The 17,262-nt window shown below is 41.9% G+C and overlaps 1 protein-coding gene across 2 annotated transcripts in view; it reads left to right on the forward strand.

The window, feature by feature from the left end:
• The window catches only part of LOC139460705 (solute carrier family 2, facilitated glucose transporter member 1-like), a 39,835-nt gene extending 28,339 nt beyond the window's left edge, over window positions 1-11,496 (forward strand). For both annotated transcript variants that reach the window (XM_071242184.1, XM_071242183.1), the window contains exons 4-13: window positions 2,026-2,186; window positions 3,069-3,193; window positions 4,852-5,022; window positions 6,442-6,549; window positions 7,368-7,456; window positions 8,204-8,302; window positions 9,032-9,244; window positions 9,965-10,040; window positions 10,662-10,789; window positions 11,257-11,496. In XM_071242184.1, coding sequence (XP_071098285.1) covers window positions 2,026-2,186; window positions 3,069-3,193; window positions 4,852-5,022; window positions 6,442-6,549; window positions 7,368-7,456; window positions 8,204-8,302; window positions 9,032-9,244; window positions 9,965-10,040; window positions 10,662-10,789; window positions 11,257-11,460 — 1,374 coding nt within the window. In that variant the 3' untranslated portion in view covers window positions 11,461-11,496. The remainder of the gene's footprint in view (window positions 1-2,025; window positions 2,187-3,068; window positions 3,194-4,851; window positions 5,023-6,441; window positions 6,550-7,367; window positions 7,457-8,203; window positions 8,303-9,031; window positions 9,245-9,964; window positions 10,041-10,661; window positions 10,790-11,256) is intronic.
• The last annotated feature ends 5,766 nt before the right edge of the window (window positions 11,497-17,262 follow it).

The raw sequence follows: 17,262 nt of genomic DNA on the forward strand, positions 1-17,262 counted from the left end.
CTAGATAACGTTCGTGTTCATGAGTCACGTGATCAAAGTTTAAGGACCAACAATACATGGCAAGCAAATGCTCTATCGTATTCCTAGATTGTCTGGTCGATTGTTTACATGACGTCGTTTTAATCCTAGACTACTGCTGTGCTGCCTCAGGCAACAAACAATCACATTTTTTATGAAAATCTTCTTTCATCTTCCAGAGACAAGGGAGTTAACCTATTATAAAAGTCCAGTTTCCACCCTTGTCGAACTAAGCTGGAATTCCGTGGCTCGATCGTAGCGCCGCATGTGACTATTTCGAGTTACGTCCCTTCTATGTCTTCCTACTGACCAATCCAATTACGCCACTCATATCACTTGCATTTGCTTCGAACAAAATGGCGGCGCCCAGACAAGACGATCTAATCGATAATCATGACATTTTAGTAATATAACGGGACTTCGCAAAATGCATCAAATCAGTTGAGCACCTTGATTAAAATATGAAAAGATATGGAAAATATCTGTCGAAGCCCAGTTAACAGTACACATGGTCTGCAAATTCTGCAATTGTTCGAAATGTGCACTGAACTTTACGAACCGGATGTCGATATCGTCACGTGATTTTAATTGAACTTTGCACAGCCAGCCAGAATTGAACTCTATAATACCAGCCAAGTTCGGCAAGGTTAGAAACTGAACTTTTATAGTCAGTTAAAATTCTTGCCTTGGGACGATGATCCTTTTATGCTACCGGTAGAAATTTGCGAGATTAGAAAACCGGAAACGACAAGCATCTGAAGCAGTATCCCCAGAGTTCCCCGGATGTTTCTGGATGCGTTCAGGCGTGGACATTTTATATCACAGTCCCACTGGAAATATGTTTCGGGTCAAAATGGTTCGATTGTTATTCCTGGATTGCTACGCTCCTTGCGAAGTTAACTAGACTGGAATGCTCCCACGACCTGCCTACATCGTTGTCCATTGCTATATATCAGCTTAACGTTTCTTAAAAGTTGTGTTATCAGGGTTACAGCATTGAAGGCCTTAATAAGGCTTTCAAAACGTATTATGGTAAACATATCGAGAACATTTCCAAATTTGGGGTCGGTCGGGTGGCCTAGTGGTTATAGCGTTCGCTCGTCACGCCGAAGACCCGGGTTCGATTCCCGACATGGGTTCAATATTTGAAGCCAATTTCTGGGGTCCCCCGCCGTGATATTGCTGGAATATTGCTAAAAGCGGCCTAAAACTATACTCACTCACTCACACACTCCATATTTGACCCATCAGTGACACAAATGATGTTCGTTATAATTCTCTTATTGTCATTATGTTTGATGCATCGTGCCTTGCTTGTCGTGTCACAATTGACCCTGTGCGCTCTAAAGTACGATGGTATTTTCAGGATAGATAGTATTTGAAGATGTAGATAGTATCGTCACAAACATTCATAGAATTTCCTTTTTGAAACGTGTGTGCCCGTAGTGATAATTCGTTACATGTGTCAAAAGCGGGATGTATGGGATTTCACGAGCTGCACGTCCATGTATATCCTTCGAAATTCAGGGGACACTGATGGCTCAGCCGTCTGAGGCGCCGCAATTCACTGTGCAGAGTTGTGTCCTTTGGGTGCGACAGAAACTAATGATCGTGGATTCGAATCACGGTTCGCTCTGATTATGTTTCTAGATTTGACAGCACCATACTCGTGCTCGTAGGTGTCACCGAAGCTGTAAACGTCTGAGGCCTTCAGCAATAACCAACATGAAGCTGACACGCCGAATATAACTGTTTGTTTATTGTTTAACACCACACTCAGCAATATTCCAGCTATATGACGGCGGTCTGTAAATAATCGAGTCTGGACAAGACAATCCAGTGATTGACATCATGAGCATCAATCCACGCTATTGGGATCGATGACATACATCAACCAAGTCAGACGGGTCCGTAATATAGCTGAATACTGTTAAAAGCGTCGTTACACCCAGCTAATTCAGTCAAAGAGCATATACACATATTTACGATTTTTACATTTTTTTTCAGAGGATCAAGGATTTCATGAACGCCACAGACATATCACGTGACGGTCAAGAGATGGACGTGGACACTCAGACCAACCTGTTTGCCGTCCTGGTGGCAGCCTTTGCCATCGGTGGCGCCGTCGGGGGTTTGTTGGCGGGACTGTGGGCAGATTACTTTGGCAGGTGGGTTTACGTTCATACAACATGTCATGTCATGACAAGGTATTTATTTACTCGTTCGCGAATGCAGATTCTGGCACTACTTTTCAACACAAACCTGTACATGAAATACATCATGCGTGACGTATCCTGTGCGTGACCTGAATTTGACATACCCAGTAGACGGACTCTTAGTATGACGTATCCAGTATACGATGTACCTTGTACGTGACTTACTATGAATGTGACGTACCTTTTAGGCTGACTCTTTGTATAACGTATACAGTTTTCGATGTACCTTGTACGTGACTTACTATGAATGTGACGTACCTTTTAGGCTGACTCTTTGTATAACGTATACAGTTTTCGATGTACCTTGTACGTGACCTACTATGAATGTGACGTACCTTGTAGACTGACCTTCTGTATAACGTATACAGTTTTCGATGTACCTTGTACGTGACTTACTATGAATGTGACGTACCTTTTAGGCTGACTCTTTGTATAACGTATACAGTTTTCGATGTACCTTGTACGTGACCTACTATGAATGTGACGTATCTTGTAGACTGACCTTCTGTATAACGTATCCAGTATCCGATGTACATTGTACGTGACCTACCATGAACCTGACGTACCCTGTTGACCGAGGCACCTGTAGTATTTGTTGATATCAGTGACATGACTGCGTGTATTGCAATTAGAATGAAGTTATAACAGCATTATTTTCTTATCTCTGCAAACCAGAACATCCTAAGACAAACACATTGTGACGTGTCTCGTGGAAAAATTAAAATGTATGTCTTTTGCCTTGAAAAATAAAATGTTTCTATAGTCTTCCAAAATAATTTCTTATCACGATCATGAAATATTAAGTGATAAGATATATTATGTTGTCATTTTCAGAAAGAATGGCTCTCTGATTAACGCAGTGATAGGCATTGGCGCTGCCGCTCTGCTGTACTTCGGGCGTATGGCGGCGACCTATGAGATGATCATTGTCGGGAGGCTGGTCGTGGGATTCAACTGTGGTATGTCTATTTGAAGGTTCGACCGCCTCCGTGGTCAAGAGGTAGAGCATCCGCCCGGAGAACGGTAGGTCCGGAGTTCGATATCCGGCCGCGTCATACCAAAAGACGTTAACAGATGGTACTTGTTGTTACCCTGTCTCGCGCTCGGCATTTAGGGGCTAAAACAAGGACTGGTCGGCTCGGAGTCAGCGTACTGTGTCTGAGTGGGGTATTCATGTTAAACTGCGGCATAATATATCAGTGTGCTAGCACTATAAATCGGCATCAGTCCGGATTAGTACACACAAACACAAACACGTACATGCCCGTCGCTATATAAGTGCAATAATCTTCAATTTCACCTCACCTCACTGAATTTCTGTCTGCCCGATTTCTGATTGTGATAAAAAGTCAATGATGATGTTTATCGCTTACAAAACGGATATTTCTTGCAAAAATGCACTTTGTAATTTTTGTCATTCCTGCGAGGAATGCTCCTTATCGGCGGAATGGCTTGTTTTCTGTTTATTAATATTAGCAAACATCCAGCTACCTTAGATAATTATTCATCGCGAAATTTCGCGGTTCTGTTATAAGTAGCGAGGACTATCGGATCATGCTCCTATCTAGCATCCGGAGAAGAATGACATGGGATATGTTATATTTCTTTTACAATAAAAGTATACAACATCAACGCCAGAAAACAACCTTGATTCATCTTCCCGAGGTGAGAACGTCCACTAGCCTTTTTATCAAAGTCTTGTATCCACCCTTACCACATCAAGCCTACTCATCTGTGCTAAATATGACTATCACACAAATCGGTAGTCCAATCAGAGAACGTTTCACAAATTTAACATCCACGACTGGTACAGCTTCGTAGGAAAGTGATTTACCGCCTAGAAAACTCCAATGATTGCCAATTTTGTTTAGTGTCAGGGATAAAATCGCTATTGTTTTCGTTATCTGATCGACTAGGCCGTCGCTTATGGTAGTCGCCATCTTTTGAGAAGCTATACGTGATAAGAACAGCGATCTGACTGGATATCGCGTTTTCATTACAAGGGGCACAACTCGTGATCTACCCGAGGTGGCGCTAGGGTCGAGCCAATAAAAGAGCCTTCATGTGGCAATGTTGGAAACTCGGCTTTGACAGAGGCTAGTGGACATGCTTGTCTCGGGAAGATGGTACGATTATACACTGACATAGATTCCATAGGGCATTAAAGGCAAAATACAGTAAACTACGGTTATAACGAACTCAAAGGGATTACTAAATTTAGTTCGTTATAACCGTAATTCGTTATAAGCAATTATACTGTACAACTACAGCAAATAGTCGGGACTAAAAAAGTTAGTTCGTTATATCCGTTAGTTCGTTATAACCGTAGTTTACTGTAGCTTCGAAAAAAATATGAATGAATCACTGAAAATCAGCGATGACACCAGGTCTTCGCGAAAAGGGTAAGCATGTCCTGCCCTACTGTAAGCACCCACTGCTCTCACACTTTGCATAAAAAGTAAGTGTTTGTTTGGCACCTGACCCCCCTCAGCCATACCCTGCCCGTCAAAGCCGGTGGCCTGTACACAAACGAGTCTTGCCAAGACAATCAAGTGATGCACCAGACAATCCAGTGACACGATAGCGCATTTACAAGATATATCGTACTTGCTTTCAGGTCTCTACACGGCTCTAGCACCCATCTACCTGAGCGAGATCGCATCAGTAAACATCCGAGGAGCTCTGGGTGTACTGCATCAGCTGTTTGTCGTTTCCGGTATTCTAATCTCGCAAATTCTCGGCTTCCCCGAGATATTAGGAAACAAGGAATACTGGGACATTCTCTTGGGTAAGAATGACAATATCTTATCTGCAAATATGTAAAATGTAAGTTCACACGAACAAGTATCTGGGAAGGTCTTTTTTATGATCAAATCAAGCCCAGGGTCAGAATTCATGATTTGTTGGTAATAATGTGGAATCTTAAAATTATGCGATACGACTTTTTTTATTTTACTATTTCATATTTCGCAAAAATAATTCACATAATACAAATATGATCATTTGAAGTTTGAAGCATAGGCTGTTACACGTACGTCTCACGATTTCTGGATAAAATATTTTACGTGTTTAAAGTGATTTGTTTCCAAGTACAATCATATCTCTGAAATATTTTGACAAACTAAAGAAAATTATCTTATAAATTACAGAGGCTATGTAAAGGTGCAGTGCTGCCATCTAGGTTATATTGCAATACTGCAAGAAATTTACCATTTTTTGTCGAGAATAGATGCACAACAGACTTGTAGACGTGGTGTAAATCATTATTTCCAAGGGGACACGGGTGGCCCAGTCGTCTAAGGCGCTCCGATTGGCTGTGCAGATTTGCGTGCCTTGGCACGCCAGCAACCTCTGATTGTGGGTTCGAATCCCGGCTCGCCCCGATTAAGTTTCTAGGTTTGTCAGCACCATACCCCTGCTCGTGGGTTTCAAGTGGTAAACGTCTGAGACCTGCATCACTTGGGGCTTTTCTCCCACATTAAGCTGACACGCGACGATATAACTGGAATACTGTTAATAGCGGTGTTAAACCCAACTCACTCACTCATTATTTCCTATGCGTTGTGTCCCTTGAGCACGTCAGAAACCTTTGATTGTGGGTTCAAATCCTGGTTCGCATCGATTAAGTTTCGAGGTTCGGTAACACCATACCCGTGCTCGTGGATTTCATCAAAATGGTAAACTGAGACCAGCGGGCGGTGTGGTAGCCTAGTGGTTAAAGCGTTGGTTCGTCATGCCGAAGACCCGAGGTTGATTCCCCACAGGTGTCCCCCACTGTGATATTGCAGGAATATTTCTAAAAGCGGCGTAAAACCATACTCATCACTTCGGGATTTCCTCTCACATTAAGCTGAGACGCCGTCATACAACTGGAATACTGTTAAAAGCTGTGTTAACCCCAAATCACTCACTCACACGCACTTACGCATTCGACCCGTGAAGATCCGGTGTAGATTAGGTCTACAGCAACCCATGTTTGCCGTAAAAGGTGACAATGCTCGTCGTAAGAGGCGACTGACGGGATCGGGTGGTTGATGCATGTCATCGTATCTTAATTGCGTGGATCGATGTTCATGATGCCAATCACTAGATTGTTCAGTCCAGATTCAATTATTTACAAACCGCTGGAATAATGATGAGGCCGGCGTTAAACAACAAATAAACAAACAAACACTCACGCATTTGTCTTTATGTTAATCTCGTCCAGGCTTGACGGCAATACCGTGCGTGGTACAGCTAATAGTGATGCCATTCTGCCCGGAGAGTCCGCGACATCTACTTATCGCAAAAGGCAGAGAACAAGATGCACGAACAGGTTTGTCCATGTTTCTGTGCGAATCACAAGAAAACAATTTATGTGAAGGTTCGCAACCGAGAATGACGTCTTGGCGGGAGGGGGAAATCTCGAGGAGGGATATTGTTACTTTTGAATCACCCCCCCCCCCTTATATGACTTTGTGAACCGATTTATGAACCGACATCTTTTTCGATTGATACACACATTAATCAAATATGTTGCATTTATCTGTTATTTCAACCCTCAGCGGCAGTGCATGTGCACAAACTGATGAATGACACATGTTGTCACAAGCGTTGTGCACAGTTAAAAAAAACACGTTTACTTATTCCCCAGACCCGAAAAAGACTGGATTAAAATACCAAACATGATATGTCGCTTCAGATTCGATTCACGTCATGGAATTTTCATGTGAAAACAATCTTGACTTTTAACCAGTCAAACATAAACCTTAGAGGGTCATTACTTTGACATAGTTCAAATGTAAAACATCAATGCAGGTCTTTTCTATGATTCAACGTAAAACCGACCCGTGAAGATCAGGGATAGAATAGGTCTTCAGCAACACATGCTTGCCGTAAAAGGCGACTATGCTTGTCGTAAAAGGCGACCAACGGGATCGGGTGGTCAGGCTCCCTGACTTGGTTGATGCAACGTAAAACCGACCCGTGAAGATCCGGGGTAAAACCGTTGGTCTTATAACTTGACAAAAGTAAAACCTTAAAGCACCTCCCGGCTTTCTGGATTGGTGAGATTTTGTAAGGAGGCAAGATATCTTTTCAGCTACATCAAATTATGAGCCGATATATTTTCTGTAACCCCAAAAATATTTTTAGCGCTGCAGTCGCTTCGCGGAATAGAAGACGTAGATGCTGAAATATCGGAGATGAGAATCGAGGCGGAACAAGCTCAAAGCGAGGCCAAGGTAAGTCTGGATTATGATTGGAGGAACTTAAGATCGGTCAGCAGTGATTAAACAGTAATAAACAGCGTCTGTTACAAACATAAATACATGCAATTTGCATTTGATACAGACGCGTTAAAGACTTAACAAACAACACAACTATTGCCTTCACAATAAATAAATTGCATATGATTCCGTGGCATTTGATTGGCGTACCAACCATTTTTGTTTGCGCTCATGTTTCCACAAACCGAAATCCATTGATTGGCTTATTATAGATTGGGTGGGTCTTTAATAAGAATTGATTTCAATATGCTTTTTTTTCGTTTATGTTGGTATAAACGTTAGAAGCGATGTGCAGATTTTGCGGATTTACAGTGTATAGTTTACTTTTATACCTCCTCAAACGCGGGGGGAACGGGTGACCCAGTCGCCAGGCGCCGCGATTCGCTGTGCAGAGTTGCGTCCCTTGTGCACGCCAGAAACCTATGATTGTGGGTTCTAATCCCGGTTCGCCCCGATTGTGTTTCTAGGTTTGTCAGCACCATACCCGTGCACGTGGGTTTCACCGAAGTGGTAAACGTCTGAGACCTGCATCACTTCGGGCTTTCCTCCCACATTAAGCTGACACGCCGTGATATAACTGGAATACTGTTAAAAGCGGCGTTAAACCAAATTCACTTACTCACTCACTCACTCCTCAAACGCAGAAAACATACTGAGGTCAATTCTTAAAATGAACAATTGTCTTATTGACATATATTTCAGGTTAGCGTTATCAAGCTGTTTCAGAAGCGATCTCTGCGCATGCCCCTTATCATCAGTATCGTCATGCACCTTTCGCAACAACTCTCGGGAATTGTCGCGGTAAGTCACGTGATTCAAGCAAAGACGTTTATCAAAGGGGCATCTTACCATTGATACATGGTCCAGAAGTACACTCATAACCCATTTGGCCCAAGCGCACCGACAGAAACATGGATACAGATGGTAACATAGTTCTGAAGAAACTACAGTGCGCACTTAGATGAATAGGAACTGCCACAGAAATTGAGAAGCGTCAAGTATAACATGTTTATCATCATATGATTTTGGTTTGCACGTCAGAAACCTATGATTGTGGATTCGAATCCCGGTTCGCCCCGATTATGTTTCTAGGTTTGTCAGCACCATACCCATGCTCGTGGGTTTCACCGAAGTGGTAAACGTCTGAGACCTGCATCACTTCGGGCTTTCCTCCCACATTAAGCTGACAAGCCGCGATGTAACTGGAATACTGTTAAACCCAACTCACTCACTCACTTATGATTTTGGTGAGTTCAAGCTCACAGGATTCTTCTCATATACGATACTGTTTTATACACAATTCCAAGTGAATTATTAGAGTTTATGTCGCATTTTAAAAGGGACACCCAACTCAGACACAGTGTACTGTCTCCGACTTGACCGTCCCTGTTTTATCCTCTAGATGCCGATCCCCAAGAAGGGTAACAACACTTACCATACATACCTAAAACTAACAAATATGACTAGCTGCTTCATCTGAGGGTGTACTATAAGGTGACATAATTCAGTACACTCGTGTTTTTATTACAGATCTTCTACTACTCGGGGAACCTGTTCAAGGGGGCGGGGCTAGATGAATCCACAGCCACACACGCCACGAGCGGGGTGGGAGCTGTCATGGTTGTCATGACACTGGTGACGATTCCACTCATGGACCGGGTTGGTCGACGGACACTGCATCTCATTGGTCTCGGCGGAATGGCCGTGTCTAGCATATTAATCACAGTGTGCCTCTCGCTTCTGGTGAGTTGGAAGAGGATTATGTAGAAACTGTGATAAACAATTACGAGTAAAATGCACATTTCATTAGCATAAGCTTCCTCTTATACAAATAAGATGCAATTTTAAAAAAGTACTTTCATTTTTTTATATATGAGGGTCCCTTTTCAGAGATGGGACCTGGCTTTCCAAATACGGCTATCGTCTAATAATCGATTGACCAAAGTACCCGAGGGAAAGTTCTGTCTTGATGACAAATTTACCCTCTCTAACATTAGCCATCTTGCCGAGGCAAGGGGGATAACTGACTAAATAAGTCCAGTTTCCACCCCTGCCGAACAAAGCTGGAATGCCGTGGCTGGATCGTAGCGCCGCTAGTGACTATTACAAGTTACGTCCAATCTATGTCCTCCTACTGACCAATCAAATTCCGCCTCTCATATCCCTTGCATTTGCTTCATACAAAATGGCGGCGCCCAGACAACACGATCTGATCGATAATCAAGATATTTATTGTAATAAAACGGGTCGTTCTTGACTTTTATAGTCAGTGGACTCCTCTGCCCCGGGAAGATGCACATTAGCATAAACATCGTGTCTTTTATATATATATATATATATATATATATATATATATATATATATATATATATATATATATACATATCTATCTATCTATCTATCTATCTATCTATCTATCTATCTATCTATGAACGACAAACCTTAAAGTTCTGTGTATTCCAGGACCGAGTGGAGTGGTTTAAAGTGGCAAGCATCGCCACGTCTCTCCTGTTTGTCGTCTTCTTCGCCCTTGGACCAGGTACGTGTGCAAAGTGACCGCCTTTAAAACGATACAATAAATGAGTTACTGTAATAGATTTATCGCCACTTCAAACATTATTACAGTTAAATCACAGAGTGTAAGCACAAAGCCATGCAGGTCTTAGACGTTTACCACTTTGAAACCAACAAGCATTGGTATGGTTCTGACAAACCTAGAATGATAATGATGTCTATTATGGGATTCCCAACAACGATCAAAAGTTCCTGGCACGCCCAAGGGATGCAACTCTGCACAGCGCTTCGAGGAGCCGTGGTTATCTGGGCCATCCTTGCCCCGTGTAATATGTAAGGTACTGATAAGACCTATAAGGTGTGACAACTAATTGTGCAAAAAATCACGAGTTAAAGGGAGCGGTGGGGTAGCCTAGTAGTTAAAGCATTCACTCGACACATCGAAGGCCCAAGTTCAATTTCCCACATGGGTATGATGTTTGATGCCCTTTTCTGGTGTCCCCCTCCGTGATACTGCTGGAATAATTATTGCTAAAAGCGGCGTAAAACAATACTCACTCACACTCACACTTTTATTAAACATAATTGAATTAAAACATGTTGACGGTTAGGTTTTTCAAACACAATTTATTCTTCTCATTTCAAGGTTCCATACCCTGGTTGATAGTGGCTGAGTTGTTCTCCCAGGGGCCGAGATCGTCCGCCATCAGTGTCGCTGTCCTCGTCAACTGGGTGGCCAATTTCTGTGTGGGTTATGCCTTCCCCCAGATGCAGGTAAAATACTAAAAGTCCCCTATTTTCGATACAGGAACTTAATTTACATAGATATGTAAATTCCAATTTTGAAATTAGGAATTTACATACACAGACCCGTGAGGATCCATGGTAAGAGACCCGTGAAGATCCGGGGTAGAATAGGTCATGCTTGCCGTAAAAGGCGACTATGCTTGTCGCAAAAGGCGACTAACGGGATCGGGTAGTCAGGCTCGCTGATTTGGTAGATGCATGGCATCGATCCCAATTACGTGGATCGATGTTCATGTCAATCACTGGATTGTCTGGTCCGGACTCGATTATTTACTGACTGCATTCATATAGCTGGAATATTGCTGGATGCGATGTTAAACAACAAACAAACAAACATTTTTTTTCTTATAACAGTATACATATGAGTACGCAAAACGACATTTATTTCTCGTTCGACATTTTCTAAGATGTATTCTTTTGTTTTGTCTTTCCAGAAAGGACTGGGGAGCTACTCCTTCGTGCCTTTTACCGTTATGATCATATTGTTTTGGATATTCGTATTCATGTTCTTACCAGAAACGAAAGGCAGAACGATTGAGGAAATCTCATCAATATGGCGAAAAGAGGGAGGCAAAGGCGATAAGCCGAGATCAGAGAGCTATTTGGTCTCCTACCAGAAGAACCCCGACAGCTCATAAAGGGTGAGCTCTTCACATCATCATGAACAAAATGACACTGTGACATCAGTGCTGAGTCAACCTTTGCTGCAAAGATGCGCTTCAAGCGTTTGTGCAGGAGAAGCTGCAGTTGTTCCGTAAACTCAAGAGGTCACACCCCTGCTTCATTTACAGATCCGGAGGTTCTTATACACTATACAACAGATGTTATCAAAGAAACAATAACAGTTATGTAATCCACCAAAACGAACATTTCAACCTTCCAAGTCCAACTGTCAGTGTCAACTGTGACGTGTCGAGCAAGTGAAACGTTTTGACGTTATGAAACGCTGACTTAGTTAACCGGTTAATATTGATAGCTTGACCACTTATGAGTGAATGAGTGAGTGAGTGAATATGCTTTTACTCCGCTTTTAGCAATATTCCAGCAATATCACAGCGTTGGACATCAGAGTGAGTGAGTGAGTGAGTGAGTGAGTGAGGTTTTACGCCGATTTGAGCAATATTCCAGCAATATCACGGCGGGGGACATCAGAAATGGGCTTCACACATTGTACCCTTGTCGGGATTCGAACGCGGGTCTTCGGCTTGACGAGAGAACGCTTTAACCACTAGGCTACCCGACCGCCCCTGACCTTTAAAGAGGTATCATATTGATATGTTTTTGGGGGCGGTCGGGTAGCCTAGTGGTTAAAGCGTTCGCTCGTCACGCCGAAGACCCGGGTTCGATTCCCGACATGTGTACAATGTGTGAAGCCCATTTCTGGTGTCCCCCGCAGTGATATTGCTGGAATAATGCTAAAAGCGGCGTAAAACCATATTCACTCACTCACTCACTGATATGTTACAACGCCTTAATCATATTAACACTTAACAATTAATGGTATTATTATAAAAAAACAATTCTAACATAAGGTTAGATGAAGTTAAATATCTTTAGTGTTACTTATTATGTCCTTGGTGTTATGACAAGTCAGCATCTAATAACTGTGAAGATAGGGTTAACGGGTAAAACATGTCTTGTGCCATTGTTTTTTGCACATGTAAAACAAAGGACATAACCAGCGAGCTCGAGGTATGATATATTACCACATGAATATCTAGGTCACAGCATGAATAATTCAAGAGCATTATGATTAATAACAAGACAAGGCAAGACATCATTTGTTTGTCAGCTATTTTGGTGTAGCGCATTTACTGGAATAATAATTGTTTGATTTGTCATGAACAGTTTATTTTCTATTCCTGCAAATATGGCTTTTATTGAACTTACTCATGGTCACCTTTAGTATAATTTTTGTTAACGTAGCAAACAGTCAAAACTAATATTCTCGTTTGTACTAAGCAAAGATTACTGACATTTAAGGTTTGTTTGTTTGTTTTTTAACGCCGCACTCAGCAATATTCCAGCTCTATGACGCCGGTCTGTAAATAATCGAGTCTGGACCAGACAATCCAGTGATTGATATCATGAGCATCGAACCGCGCAATTGGGATCGATGACATGCATCAACCAAGTCATCGAGCCTGACCACCCGATCCCGTTAGTCGCCTCCTACGACAAGCATAGTCGCCTTTTCACGGCATGCATACGTTTGCTGAAGACCTTTTCTACCCCGGATCTTCACGGGTCGAATGCGAAAGTGCGTATAAGTATAGCACCTACCCCGGAAGGATAGCTTTCCAGATACTTCTTCCTCCTGCAAACTGTACTTTCGTAAGATACGACTAAATTGATCGCGTGGTCAGACTTGCGTGACATCGACAATTTGATAGAGCGTCCTACGACCTTTGCACAGCAGTAGTTACAATATGCAAGGCCTCAGTAAAAGATTCCAAAAGGTTTGCTGTTGACATTTGAATCACATTTTCAAATTCGACGCACAAGCATGATGTCCGATGCAATTTCTTATTTTAGACTGGGTTAATCTCTGTCGTACAGTGGTTCATAAACACATACCTATGATATACTCGGATTCCTACAACCAACGCTTTTATTGTGTTTGATCTCGGGTCATCATCAAAATATGTACCCACTTTATGTCAGTTATCTCTATCTATCTATAAAGTTTGAGATAGCCCTTAACTTTCATCCTTAATCTTTCAGTGGGGAACCAATGTAATGTGGGGGACACAGAGAAGAGTAAATTATCATGTTTTTCTTGTTTTACTCACAAAGAGTGATAATCCAGGTTTTAAAATGTGGTGATATTATTCTTTTTCTTTGCTAGGCTGAGGGAAAATATAAGTTTTACAATAATACACCGAATATAATATTGCATTTACTTTATATTTCTCTAAAAAGACCGGTAACTCTAAAGGTTACAATAGATTTCAACTGATTCTCCAGTATATTTGAAATATTTCAAAATTATGTTTCTTTTTGTCGGCATAATTACCCAACTATTTGTTAAGTTTAGACGTCTCTTGTTAAATCACTAAAAGTTTGAATTTTCAAGTTTTATTATTTGTTTATTCAACAGGACCAAAAGGGATACAAATTTGGATATTAACCCTCTCGTATTACTTCGAACACTCCATTTACTATATTTCATTGTCTTTCATATGTACATTCATCATCAGCAAAAGGACTGATGTATATATCCATTTTGATAATCCGATATTAAACAGACTCGTCGTTTTCAATTGTTATTATTATTTCATTTATACTTTTATGCATATTTGTGTAACGTATGTTCCCTTAAAAATACACAGCGGAAAATATTGATTTGTAACAACTTTTCTATGTAATCCAATGTCATGCATATGTCGTACAATATGTGAGCAATATGTCACACAATATGTCGGGGCGGTCGGGTAGCCTAGTGGTTAAAGCGTTCGCTCGTCACGCCGAAGACCCGGGTTCGATTCCCGACATGGGTACAATGTGTGAAGCCCATTTCTGGTGTCCCCCGCCGTGATATTGCTTGAATATTGCTTGAATATTGCTAAAAGCGGCGTAAAACCATACTCACTCACTGACTCACACAATATGTCCCCGTGCGGACTGGGGTCGAATGTGTCCCAAGCACCACATCGCTTGTCGTCAGAGGCGACCAAATTGGGCAACATGCAGCTGTTTGCCGTTGGTTGAAGATCCGGGGTAGAATAGGTCTTCAGCAACCCATGCTTGCCGTAAAAAGTGACTATGGTTGTCGTAAAAGGCGACTAACGGGATCGGGTTGTCAGGCTCGCTGACTTAGTTGATGCATCTCATCGATCCCAATTGCGTGGATCGATGCTCATGATATTAATCACTGGATTGTCTGGTCCAGACTCGATTATTTACCGACCGCCGTCATATAGCTGGAACATTGCTGAGTGCGGCGTTAAACAACAAACCAACCAACCAACCAACCGTGTTTTGTGTCCCTGTGTCGGTGAAGGACCGGAGTCTTTTGGTTGAGGGCACTGGTTCCAGGAGTAGCGTTCCTTTGCCCAAAAGACCACTTTGACACTTACTTCGCCTAGATGGGTGGTAGGATGGGCCCCATTCTATCAAGAGGCAGGTCATGCCAATCTGAACATCTTACTTTTTCCTTTTCGATCACTATTTGGCTTGGAAGTTTATATTTTAAATTGAACTTTTTGAATATACGATTTTCAATACACCGAAGTGGAAAACGTCTCACACCTGCATCACTTCGGGATTTCCTCCCACATTAAGCTGACACGCCTTGATATAACTGGAATACTGTTAAAAGCGGCGTTAAACCCAACTCACTCAGACATGTCAGAGACTGACATTGAATCAGTTACATTGACAAGGAGCTGGCGATGATTTGCGATTCACTGTAAGAGAGACAATCATATTAAATGGACAAACACATACTTATTTTGTCTTCCATCATTCTTACAGTCACGTCGTGCTGGCTACTGTAGGTTAAGGTTGGATGCCAACATACCAAATCCCCTGTTCTGTTATAGTTGCCAAAAGGGGCTGTCGGGTAGCCTAGTGGTCAAAGCGTTCGCTCGTCACGCCGAAGACCCAGGTTCGATTCCGGACATGGCTACAAAGCGTGAAGCCCATTTCTGGTGTCCACCGCGGTGATATTGCTGGAATATTGCTAAAAGCGGCGTAAAACATACTCACTCACTCACTACAGTTGCCAAAAATATGGCCATGGCTGTCATCGATGTAGTGGAAAAGGTGAAGACAGCAGACACTGACAAAGCTCTCGCCTGAGTTAACTGCTCTGGCTGTCATCTCTTATCTTCCAGAGAATGCCCAATATGGAAGCTACAGACTAAAATTTCACGAGTTAAGCATGGCCGTAATATCCCTTTTCATGAAGCAAGAGAGTTGTACTCGCTCATGATCAGGAGATATCAGGGAAGTCTTAAGCTAATGCTGTTTCTGCTTCGTCTCTACCTCTTGTTGTCGTTTCTAGAACTGCTTGTATCACGCCAATCAGTTAATTGCCAGACTGAATACACCTGGTCCAAGGCTTCTGCTTCTACGTTGCCTTGGCTAAACCTCCTCAACAGGCCTCTGGTTCACAAACAACCGATTCTCAATCAAATGAAAAGAATAAAAGAATGCAAATGTCATATATTTATAACATACAGGTCGTGCATCCATAAATTATCCTGTCTTTACAATCAAGTGGTAGACCAGACAATCCCGTGACACGATAGTCCATTTACTGATTTTGTTTGAACTTAAAACGAGATGTTGATTTTGAATTACGTCCGAAATTATATTTTGTTATTTGTTATCTTTCTGTGTATCACTTCTTGAAAAGGCCAAACAAAATTTGCTCACAGCTCACTGCTTTCGGGACATCAAGAAAACGTTTTATTATTATAAAATTTTAGTCCGACCCCTCCGACCCCCGACCCCCGACCCCCCACACAGAGAAAATAATATGGCCGGTTCCAAACAAATCATTCTACATTTGTAATTCCTACAATGTTACACATGTTCTCGTGGGATTTTTTTCAGCTGGACAATTGACTTGCATTTGCATGTATTTGTGACGGGTACAACAGGTGGCTCAGGATATGCTCACCTTTTCGCGAACACATGGTATCCTCACTATTTGATAGTGATTCATACTTGCATAATATACTTGGTCTGAATCATACAATCGACTCTGCTTTTAAAGATTTCTTGTGGCTGTGAAAAGGGTTTCGTCGCTTTAATTTAGATCCTTGCTGAGAAATCCCCCAAGAAACAATGTGTCTTGCCGAACTTGTTTTGACTTCACGACTGACGTTCCCACAGAGATAGCTTGATAACACTGATGTATAACGTCACGACCTACATTCTCATAGAGACAGCAGTGATGTAATGACTGTATTTATAACACAGGAAGCAGGTTTTTGCCTCGAGGCTGGTTGACACATAGACCAGTTCTCACATAACCGACGTGGGACATATATATAACCAGGCTCCCGTTTCGTTTGTTTGTTGTTTAACGCCGCATTCAGCAATATATTAAAGCTATATGGGGGCGGTCTGTAAATATTTGAGTCTGGACCAGACCATCCAGTGATTGATATCATGAGCATCGATCCACACAATTGGGATACCGTGCGTTAATTAAACTAACTTGTCCAAGTACACTTAACAAAACAGGTGAGTAGATTTTTAGATATCTTAATGGAATTTTATGACCAGTACGCTTCACTGGAAAAAACATATCCCCCAAAATATCAATGATTCCTTACTTATTTAGTTCAGTATGCGTACTCGGAACTGTCCCGTAATTATCATTTGGTTTTTGTTATGGTGAGTGAGTGAGTGAGTTGGGTTTTTAACACCGCTTTTAACAGTATTCCAGTTATATCACGGCGTGTCAGCTTAATGTGGGAGGAAAG

Source organism: Haliotis cracherodii, unplaced genomic scaffold (assembly GCF_022045235.1).
Source record: "Haliotis cracherodii isolate W230 unplaced genomic scaffold, xgHalCrac1.p SCAF_14, whole genome shotgun sequence".
Classification (NCBI taxonomy): Eukaryota; Metazoa; Mollusca; class Gastropoda; order Lepetellida; family Haliotidae; genus Haliotis; species Haliotis cracherodii.